Here is a 10,926-nt window from a genome sequence, read left to right as displayed (position 1 = left end):
GAGAGCTGAATAAGTCATTCAGCAGAGCACAATCAAAACAGATACCTGTCATCAAGTTGTATGTAGTATCACCCAGAGTCTGGGAAGGAGGAAAAAATGTGGTTATACACTCTTTCTGTGATGGAGGAAAGCTTTCACAGAGGGCTGTGTGACTCTGGCATGTTTCCCATCCCTTCCATGACAACTCTAGCAGTAGCCTGTTTATGTGGCAATAACAATTATCAGGAACTGTTGCCAAGATTTCAAAAAGCCTAACAAAAAGTATGCCTGTGCAGCTCCAGCTTCCTCAAGTCTTACTTGACAGGAACAGTCTTTCTTGTGTGCTCCAGAGCTGGTGATAAGCATCACACAATGGACTGCTACACAGAGGGAATTGCCAAACTGTCTATAATAAAAGTCCCGATGGGGGACAATAAAAATCAGTGTCTTCCGGGTGGAGAAGGGAGAAGGAAGCACAGGGCTAAGCTACCATATATAAATTACACAGTATGGACAAGGCCTGCAACTGCAGTTAAAGGAGAATCACCATGAGATGAAGGCTTCATACTAAGTGACAGGAGAGGGGTTCAGGCCTAGGCTTGGCTGGAGATTCCCTGGCATAAGTCACTGTGCTTACATTGCCTGCTTTTACAGTAGGAACAGAATTACTGAGCAGTGACACTATGGAAATACCCATGGCAGGCGGTGTACGTGAGAGTACAATGCAGCTTCTGGTAGCACCAAGCAGGCAGAGGCAAGCTAGCTGCCACTAGCTAAACCGGGTAAGTCCAGCATCATACGTTCCAGTTCCTCTTAGACTTGGGGTAGAGATAATTTATTAGACTTTTCTGCATTAAAAACTGACAGGCAGTATAAAAATTTTTAACTATTTAAAAACACTGATTCTTTAAAAACACTGATTATCTAAAAATGCCCAGTGTGGCTGGGAGTTAAGGAGGTAAGCGCTTAAAGAAAAAATCTAAAGTTCTTGTCGCACCTTCTCTGGGTTGTTTTGCACTAGATCCTGCTGGAGTCTTGGGCTTGTTCTTTGCCTTGGCAGGAGACCTGGAAGCTGCAGCCTTTGGGTTGGGAGCTGCTGCTGGAGCTGTGGGAGCGCTGGACTCCAGGAAGGAGCTTTGCAGCTCCAGAGCAAAATGGTAGTCCATGTGCTCTGGGAACTCCCACACCAGCACAAGCTGGCCGCACTTCTCACAGCACTGCTGGTCCCCCGGTGAGGCAGGAGGGAGTGGGGAAAGCTCAGGAGAGGGTGGCAAGTTCTGCTCATTTCCCTCCATAGCTGGCTCTGATTTCAGAAGGGTCCTGGAGCTGGGTGGAGTTGAGGGTGTTTGTGTAGCATCAGACAGCGACTGCTCACGGGGAAGCTTCTTGTAAGGAGAAGTAGGGCTCCCATCTCTGGGACGCCGCTTCACAGGGGACTCCAGGTCACACTGCACAGAGGCGAGTCCAAAGCCATCTCTCTCTTGGTGCTCTGGGGAGCTAGGCACAGGTGACTCTGCAGTAGCAGCAGCAGGCAGGCTGGCTGCTGCCGCTGTCACTGACTGCTGCCTTTCTGCCGCTTTTTGGAAGAATGACTCAATAGCATTAGCTGGCTTCTGCCTAAGCTCTTTGCTCGGGCTCCTAAAGAACTTGACCCTGGGTCTCCTAGAAGATGTGGTGTTTTGGCTGGTGGTGGCAGTGCCATCAGGCTGGGTATCACTCGTCAGGAAGGTGGCGATGCCTGCAGAAAGGTGTGTGGCAGGCTCTGAGAACCTGCTTGCTGAGAGAAGCACCGATATGAGTGGTGGAGACCTGCAAAGGACAAACCAACATCAGCTCAGAGACCAGCCTGGGAAGCAAGAAATCTTTTGATGTAAGACTTTAAGCAACATAAAACATTCACAGGCAGGGGACAGGGGAACTGCAGTCTGGGTATCTGGGAGAGATGTTTCATCTGACAAAACGTTAGTATTGCTACCTCCAGAACAGAGTCCCACAGACATAGCAAGCTGTGTTGGGCAGAGCAGAAAGTCTCTTCCCAGAACAGCATTTCCCAAAGGAAAGGGCACTGGAGCAGGGGTGGCTGGCTGCCCACCTGGACTTTCAGTCCACCACAGGCCGGAGCTGCTGTGAGACTCCCAGGCAAGGTGAGAGGGCCTTAAGGGAGCAGCAGCCTTGTCAGAGCCTAACAGACAGGACCTTCTTGCCTTAACTATGCCTCAGCCCCCACTGCAGAGCAGGAGGAAGGAAGGAAGTAATATTCAATGTGGGAGCTGTGCACCCTAGTTTTCCTTCCTGCCCCAACGGCCTCCTCCCAAAAAGCACCTCTGTCCTTAGGGGAAGAGAGCAAGGCCTAGCTAGCTTCTCCAGCCCAGCAGGGCAAGGATGGCCTCGCTCCAGCTGGACACCTCTGTGCCAGTACCAATCGTCAGCTCCAAGTACAGAAGTGTCTCACCAGACATGGGTCTAGAAGAGGCCAGGCTCTCACAGCTGTCCTACCGCTAGCGGTAGGTCACTGCGCGTGTGCTGGGGATCACTTTTCCTGCCAGTCTGCATAACGCTCTCGTTCCTTTCTGTCAGGTCCCTAGCTCATCCTGCACCACCTGCAGCAGAACAGCCCCTCACGGGGACATGAGCCACTTTCTCCCACACTCACCAGGCCGCCTGGTGAGCCCCAGCCATGTTGCAGTTTTGGATGAGGGCAAAGGCATCGTTGCACATCTTCTGGGCATCATAGCGGGACAGAGCGCAAAAGCGTGACACCCGGATATCTCCCGGCATGCGGATGACCACCATCAGCTGCTTGGCCACTCGGTGGTTCTGCAGAAAGAAGAGGTAGCTGTGTTTCAAGCGACACCTGCAGGAAAGAGCAGGAAAGGCCGAGGAGACCGTCTCGCTGCCCAGAACCCTGTACTACCAGCTACCACCTCCTAATGATGCTGTGTGACAGGTGGCAGCTTGTCCTGCCTGGCCTGATCTCCAAGGGATGAGATACAGGACAGCAAGTGCTTGTACAGCTGTGCCACACAGGATGGGAAGCAGTTAGTCCTTGCTTTCCCTCAAAGGCAGCCACACACCTTTTCTTGGCTTCCCTGCAGCGACGAAGCTAGCAGATTAATCTCACCCTGGCCTGCAGTCTACCAACCTGATTTGGGCGTATCGCTTCCTCTCACAGCCCACAGCCCAGGCAGAGCTGCATCAGCAAAGGGCTTGCAAGGGAGCAGCAGTGTGGCAGGATGAAGGTGTGGTGGCTTTCAGGTCCCTGCATCCTAAAGCATGGGACAAGGACCCTCCTTAACCCTGTAGTGTTCTGAGGCAAAACCATCCTTCCTGGCTGGGCTCCCGCACACCTCTTTGCTTGGGGCACCTCAACACACAGGCACACATCTGAGGGCGAGCAGATTTCCTCCCCCACCGCACACCACCCTCAGCCTCCTGCAAACAGCTGACAGTGCAAACGTGCTGCATGGCTTCCTGAAGGCCAGCAGGGAGAACACTGTCCCCGTGCCTCCCCTCCTTACCTGGCTCCTGTCCTTGATCAGTCTGGATTCCAGCTCCAAGGCCAGCTGCAGGAGCCAGTGTTGCACCTGGACAAAACAGTGGTAACAGACAGGTTGGGCCTCTCCTCACAGCACTGCCACCAGGCCAGAGCAACACTCTGCACACTGGGGAATGCTGGAGGAGGATCAGTCTGGAATGGACACAGACTATCATGAAGCCTCATATCTGGAGTACTCCTGGAGAAATCGGCCCAGGTGAGGATTCAACACTGGAGGCAAGGCACTGTAGATACCATACAAGTCCTGCAGTGTTATTACCAGACTTTGCCAGGTAATCTGGGTCCCCTGCCCTGGATCTCTCTTTGCATCTCCCTACAGCTCTGTGGGAACCTCTCCCCAGCTAACAGGTAAGGTGTATCGTCCCTCTTTCTTTGGGCTAGTTACCTTCTTTCTGGCAACCAAGCCCTTGAAGCCTGGCACCGTGAATACCTTTTGAACAGCACAGGCCCACAGTTTTGCCTGTGGAAATTACAACAAGGTTGGAACTCTTTATGCAGGAGTTCATCAATGCATTTCTGTCAAATAGGGATTTCCCTAATTTCTGGGGCCCAAGCCTTCTCCTTCCACTGAGTCCCTAGGCCGGGCAGGGCACCATGACACAGAAAAGCAGCAGTTTTGCAAGCCAGCCTCAGCTTTTAGCATTCTCATCTTCTCCAGTGCAAAGGCCAAGCCTTGTGCTAGATGTAGGCTTCTCCCACCTCCTTCTGCGTGGCCAGGGCTGTCCTCCCTGGGAAGTTCTTGCTGCAGCCAATGGACTGGGGCAGGTACCGGTTTTTGACAGGTTCCTCTTCAATTCCTCTGCACAAGTCATAGAGCCAGGACCTGAAAGCCACAGAGGAAGCATGAAGTGAAGGCAGCCACAGACAGGCAGGCATCACTGGGTAGCAAGTCAGCCTTCTGCTGAGCCATGCTTTCAGCTCTGTGCAAGCTGTCACTCTGCCTCTCATCCCCAGCTCTGCAGTGGCAGCCACAGCTGAACAGGCAAGGTTTCCTTCAGGCCACAACTGCCTGTCGGCACAACTCCTCCGCCTCTTCTCCTGAAGTGGCAACAGTTCACTAAGTCTGCAGGGCACCCCAACCACTGCTCTGGGCCCAGAAGTGTTGTTTCAGGCTCCAGTCCAGCCTTGTCTTCTGTAACAAGACTGTCAAGCCTGCCTGCTTCCCAGCCTGCAGGGAGCCCTTCCACAGCTTGGCCCCATCCTTAGACACTGTAGAGGAAGGCAGAGGAGCTGGCTGACAGGCAAAACATTATCCTGGAGAGGGTGCCTGGGAGCAGGCGAGGCTGGAAACCTGTTTGCAGGCCTGCCAGACCAATGCTTCTCAAAGATGTCACTGAAGTTTTACTTTCCAACCTTCCTAATCACAGCAGAACAACCTGTGACTGAAAGGAAGTCTCGGTTCCTGCCAAGAGCAAGTTGTGGTGAGTGGTTTATCATTACCCAGTTTTGTCTCCAAAGTTAGTCTGGAGCTCTGTCTCACTGAACTCTGTCAGCTGCCCGATGTACTCTACCCCCAGGATGTCTGTGATGGCAGTGCCAAGCTTGCCTCCCAGGTTACGGCTACGGCAGAGAAAGAAAAAGAGAAAGAAAAACCACAAATGAAGCATCATGTGGAGACTATGCCAAGTCTTCCTGCAGTAGCTATCCCTAGATCAGGACAGCTAGAAGCAGTCAGGAACTAGCAGGACAAAAGGCAACACTTGGTATATAACCGCTCTTCTGCTTGTAGTAGGAGGACACATAAGAGTTGAAGCGGGAACTGCTCCTTGGCTCACCCAGTTTCAGTGCTTCTCCCTCAGCTCCATCTTCAAAACATGATCCCAAACCATGCTCTGAAGAATGCCTCACACACTCCCTGCTTCTTCTTACACAGACAGGACCCTTCCCCACCCACACCCCTCTCCATCCCTAGTGAGAGACTGAAGGCAGAGAGCAGCAGTGCAGGTCTGGAGCAGGACCAGGGATCCATTCCTCTGGAGCAGCGGTGGTGGTAACTCTTCCCTACACCAGGAAAAGTACTTGTGCACAGTGTGGGTGCTCAAAACCAAACCACATGTGCTCTCTGGGAGCACAGCTCTGTCACTCATACTGGGGCACAGCTATGGCCTCCTTGCCCACAATTGCTCCTGGCTTACACCTATGCACCCCAGCAGACTTCTTGAGCACCCAGGGAAAGGCTGCCCACAGGATGCTAGTGGGCTCTTCGAGTGCAGTCCCTTCACTGGCAGGGCTGCATGCTCCTCCTGAACTGTCGCTCACAGCTGTGAGGGATTACTGGCAGGATTTCCTCCCCATTTCTTACAAGCATTGACAAGCAGTTACTGTGGAGTGGAAAGCCTTTGCTGGCTGCTATCAATTAGCATGAAATTGCTCTCTGTTGAGGTGGCCAGGAACAGATTTCTACCCTCAGGTCACTTTAGTTCTGCTCACACAAGCAATGGTAACAAAGCAACAGAAGCAAGTGCCACAACAATGAAGACAAACAGGGCGCTCTTCCCAATAAAAGCCTGGATTGCGGAAGCACAGCACCGGCATTTCAAATACATGCTCTTGCCACAGAGCAGCTTAGCCTGAGCCCCAAGCTGCACAAACGCAGGCAGCTCCCCAGTACTTACATATTGCTGATGAGCACTTGGCTGAAGAGCTGCGGGACAAATCGCGAAGATATTAGCGTCTGGCGGTTGGGCTTGTTTAACCCACAGGCCAGTTTTGCCAGTGTCTGTAACACAGAAGAGGGTGGAAACCCTGCTATTACAAAATTTGCACTGACTTCATTGTGACTCTGCCTAATGGCTTGTGCTGTATCACCTCTAAGAGCTGCCTTTGGAATAGCTGCTAGGAAGGACATGCAGGTTGCACTATTGCTTGCTCCCAGGTAGTACGCACCTTGGGACTTGGCACGCTCTGGCTGGGTACTCTGAAAGAACTGCTGCTTCCAGACTCCTAGCTCTGCAAAGGGCTGGACTCTGGCTCCAGGCAGCTTAGGGGATCTGGGTCTATCACCTGTTCTGGTTGGCTTAGTTTTCCATCAGGCAAGCATGCTAGAGCTTCCAGAACATTTCCATGTTCCTCCCCAGGCTATTTCTCTCACTATGTCTTGCTCCATCTTCTGTGTCTGTCTTGCTTTTTCTCAGTGTCACTATTTTAATCTTCTCTCTGTGAGGTCCACAGCAGCATAATGCTGCAAAAGGAAACGTGCAAAATACAGAATTGCTAGCCTGGAAGGGATGTTCTCTAGCTTATCTGCTATACAGCTCCCCCTCCCACTCTAATCTACCACAGGATCAAGAATACACAGACCAGCTTGAGATACGTTTAGCTGGGTGTTTGGGGTTTTTTTGAACAAGTCTAATAATTTCCTCTTTCACTGCTTTACCACACATCCTATAACTAAGCAAAATTTATTTCCTGCCTATTGAGCTATGATCTTTATTAACAACCTCTTTTACAAGCTTACATACGTTCTCACTCTTTTCTACACAAAGTAAATCCCTTTCCTTCAACTTTTCATATCCAGTCATTTTCAGATGTCCAATTATTGTTATTCTTGTTTCACTGGAGACTCTTCAAAGTTTACCCACACTGTTCACAAAGTGAAGTGCTGCAAGCTGAACCAATCACTGAGACTTCATGGGGAGAAACAATTTACTTTTTCTGACACCTTCTTTGCACCTGCACATGCTGAAACAGGATTTGCCATTTCTACAAGAGCACTCATATTACTGACTCATCCTGCTGCTTGTCCACAATAACTCCAGGCTACTTCCTGACTTACTGCAACTTAGCCAAAAGCCTGCTGGTTGCTTTTTTCCATAAACCACAAAAACAGTCAGTGAGGAATACAAGAAGCACTGCTTGGTGATTTCAGACTGTTTCTGGGCTTTTCCAAGCCCAGAATTTTCAGCTCTAATTTAATCTCCCAGAACTCTCACAGCCCAGGCCCTGAGCCCCATCTGTGCTTAGCATCATCTGAATTCTTACAGCGGTTCCCTCTCTATAGGCTTCAGTGAAAATAGTGGCTCTTAGTGGACCTCAGACAGAGGATCCCCCCAGGATCTCACTCTAAACATCCCAATTTGAGTGCAACTCACTGAAAAAAAATAATTATGGAAAACTTAATTTTCTTCAGGTAGATGCATGCCCTTTAGATAACCTCAGTCATGTTGTGTTTTGCTAGGGTGTCATTGTCAGCTTATGCAACTCAGGGTGAGGTGTGTTAGAAACCTTAAGGTCAACACCTCACATCTACAGTTTCTCCTGTACATTAGGCCACTTATGCTGTCAAAGAGGGCACATAAGTGAGTTTGGCACAAGTGGTCCATGATAAAACCATGCTATTGTCCTCCAGGTGCTTCCAAATAGATAATTCAATTAGTTGGTCTCATTTATCAGCTGGGTTCCTGGTGTACTCTAATGAGTTAGCTCACTAGGAAGAAAAGTCCCTCAGAAAAGTTTTCTTTAGAAAAAACATGAGCTTAAAGCAGGTAACCTCCACCTTGAGTTTTAGGCAACAGTGACTGTAGCCAGGGAATGGTTTTTACTGACACAAATTCCCAGCAACTTGGAGGAAGAAGAATACCAGTTTGGGGCACTGAGGTGAGTCGGGTTGCTTTTCCTCTTTCTGGTCAATCAGTCTTTACCCCTGCTGGCCGCGCTTTGGGTGATGCTCAGCCAGCTGCTGAGAGCAGCCACAGGAGCACCTCGTGCATGACAGCAGCTGCAGCAACAAACGGACTTTGGTGCTGCAGCTATAGAGGGTTTCCTGCTGGGTGAAATGCAGGGTGGTTTACTGAGAGGACCTAGCACTCGTTTCATTCTTTGCAAAAGGGGCTTATCTGTACAGTTATGACTTGAAAAATGCAGGCTTGACTAAAAAAAAGAAAAGAATAAATACTAAATGGATGCTTTGGAACTTAAGGAAGATAAATTTCATCTTAGACTGCTGCAGAAACAAGTGGAACTATTATCAGCTCTACACAGGTATTGGAGAGCTAGTTCTACACCGGCTCATCTTGAAACTAGAGCAGTCTGTGAGGCAGAAATGAGCTAGCTGAGAAAGATCACTGGTGTAGAAATTTCCAGTGGAAGGGACGTTCAATTTGCCTTTTTGCTCTCTTTAATCAAGAATAACAGAGAACATCCCTGCTATCCCTAGCAGCTTCTCCCAGCTTCCATTTTCTATGCCAGCATTTTTTTTTTTAAAGGGAGTAAGGAAATTATGATGTACTGTGCTATCCCTGAAGAACTGTATATCTATACCAGCAAGCACAATGCAGAGATTACCAGTTCCTCCATGTGGCTGTGCAGAACATGCTACAGTACTTCCACAGCCAGCTCACCTCTGTAGGTACAAACCTTTTCTGCAAAGAATGAAACGAGTGCTAGGTCCTCTCAGTAAACCACCCTGCATTTCACCCAGCAGGAAACCCTCTATAGCTGCAGCACCAAAGTCCGTTTGTTGCTGCAGCTGCTGTCATGCACGAGGTGCTCCTGTGGCTGCTCTCAGCAGCTGGCTGAGCATCACCCAAAGCGCGGCCAGCAGGGGTAAAGACTGATTGACCAGAAAGAGGAAAAGCAACCCGACTCACCTCAGTGCCCCAAACTGGTATTCTTCTTCCTCCAAGTTGCTGGGAATTTGTGTCAGTAAAAACCATTCCCTGGCTACAGTCACTGTTGCCTAAAACTCAAGGTGTAGGTTTCCTGTTTTAAGCTCTCATTTTTTCCTGAAGAAAACTCTCCTGGGGGACTTAAAACCCTTTTCCTCCTAGTGAGCTAACTCATTAGGGTACACCAGGAATCCAGGCAGTAAATTAATTGAGTGCTGACTGCATAGGCCACATCTCTGGGAAAAAAACTCCTCCCCTTCCCAGATGTCCTATAATTTCCCTAAAGATATGCTTACACATGGCTGCCTTCCCCACTCAGTTCATCTATGGGAGACTTGGAAGAGTGCATAGGAGAGTGTCTACAGCACATTCTGATTCTGCTACTCAGAAGAAATCAGGCTGATGTGTTACACACGTACCTTGTTGTGCGAAATCCCAGCTGAACACCTGAATCCGGTGGCTGCTTCTACAGCCACCCTCATTTCTTCCACAATTACTGCACCCATGGTCAGCTGCAGGTCAGGACAATCAGAGTTATCGAAAGACAGCGACGCCAGCCACTCGTGCAAGCCACGTTGCCGCAGCTCCTCTAGAAAAGGGACACAAAGGGGATGAACGTGGGCATTTCTTGCTGAGCCCAGCAAAGGGACCGGTAGCATCAGCCAGCCCCAGCCAACAGCCACATACTTCTGTAACTGCGTGCCAACAGCAAGGACAAGAAGCGGGCACCTTAAAAGCCATTTGTTGGGGAAAACATAGATCCCATTTACCATGCTCTCGCTTCGGGGGAGATAAAGCAGCCCACCCTCTACCTCTGTTGATGTACAGGGAGCGTTACCGATGGAGCGGAGAGGGACAGCACAGGGGGCCCGGGGGTGGCAACACTGGGCTCCTTTCTCGCCATCTTGTGCGGCCTCAAAGCAAAGCCGTTAGAGCCGCCCCGCCGCGGTGTGCAAAGCGCCGGCCCCGGCGGCCGAAGCCCCGCGGGGCCGGGCAGAGCCGGGGCCGAGTCGGTGCGTACCCTTCCCGCCGGGCTGGGGGCCGGGGCCGGGGTCGCCGGGCAGCCCCTGCACGAAGGTGGTGGGCAGCAGCGCGGCCGCCAGGGGGCGCCCCCGCAGGGCCCGCAGCCGCTCCCGCGCGCTGCCTGTCAGGTCCAGGTACGCCTCGTCGATGCTGGCCCGCTCGATGGCGGCGAAGCGCGACAGCACCTGCATCACCTCCACGCTGGCCTCCCGGTACCTGCCGGGCGGCGGGCACAGCCTCAGGCGCCGCCCCGCGTAAGGCGGCCCCCGCCCCCGCCGCCGCCGCCGCCGCCACCACCGCCGGCCCGATCCCCGGCCCCGCTCACCGGGTGAGGTCGGCCTTGCCCCGCGCCTGGGGCACCCGCGCCAGCGCCAGCTCGGGGCACAGCGCCCGCGCCTCCGTCGCCCACATCCCGCGGGACACGCCGAAGGCGCGCGCCTCGTAGCTCACCGCGATGATCCTGCGAGACACGGAGGACAGTGCAGGGCGGGCACGGCCAGCCACGGCCCCACGGGGAGGGGTGCAAGGGGCCGGGGCCACGGCCGGCCCGCCGGCGGCGGCACCTACCCGCCGCCCTGCCACTCGTTGTACTGCACCACGGCGCAGGGGCGGCCGCGCAGCTGCGGGTCGAGGCGCTGCTCCACTTGCATGAAGAAGCAGTCCATGTCCACCAGGGCCACCACGCGCTCCCGCCCCCGCGACATCCCGCCGCCGCCGCCTCCTGCCCGACAGGCAGGCAGACAGACGGACGGACTGACTGAC

The 10,926-nt window shown here is 52.3% G+C and overlaps 1 protein-coding gene across 2 annotated transcripts; it reads right to left on the bottom strand.

Annotated features, from left to right (window-relative positions):
* Positions 1–804: 804 nt before the first annotated feature.
* Positions 805–10,868, bottom strand: POLH (DNA polymerase eta). Of its 2 annotated transcripts, XM_072856645.1 has the most exons (10): positions 10,732–10,868; positions 10,490–10,624; positions 10,163–10,380; positions 9,561–9,730; positions 6,151–6,254; positions 4,976–5,095; positions 4,235–4,358; positions 3,498–3,563; positions 2,633–2,796; positions 805–1,788 (listed from the first exon to the last, which is right to left on the bottom strand). In XM_072856645.1, the coding sequence occupies exons 1-10, from the start codon at positions 10,866–10,868 to the stop codon at positions 930–932; spliced, it is 2,097 nt and encodes a 698-aa protein (XP_072712746.1). In that variant the 3' UTR covers positions 805–929. The 2 variants fall into 2 exon arrangements, with proteins under 2 accessions (XP_072712746.1, XP_072712747.1); XM_072856646.1 differs by having other exon boundaries at positions 10,615–10,748.
* Positions 10,869–10,926: the final 58 nt, after the last annotated feature.

The sequence above is a fragment of the Ciconia boyciana genome, chromosome 3, assembly GCF_034638445.1.
Source record: "Ciconia boyciana chromosome 3, ASM3463844v1, whole genome shotgun sequence".
Lineage (NCBI taxonomy): Eukaryota > Metazoa > Chordata > Aves > Ciconiiformes > Ciconiidae > Ciconia > Ciconia boyciana.
This window is presented reverse-complemented; position numbering and strand designations above follow the sequence as displayed.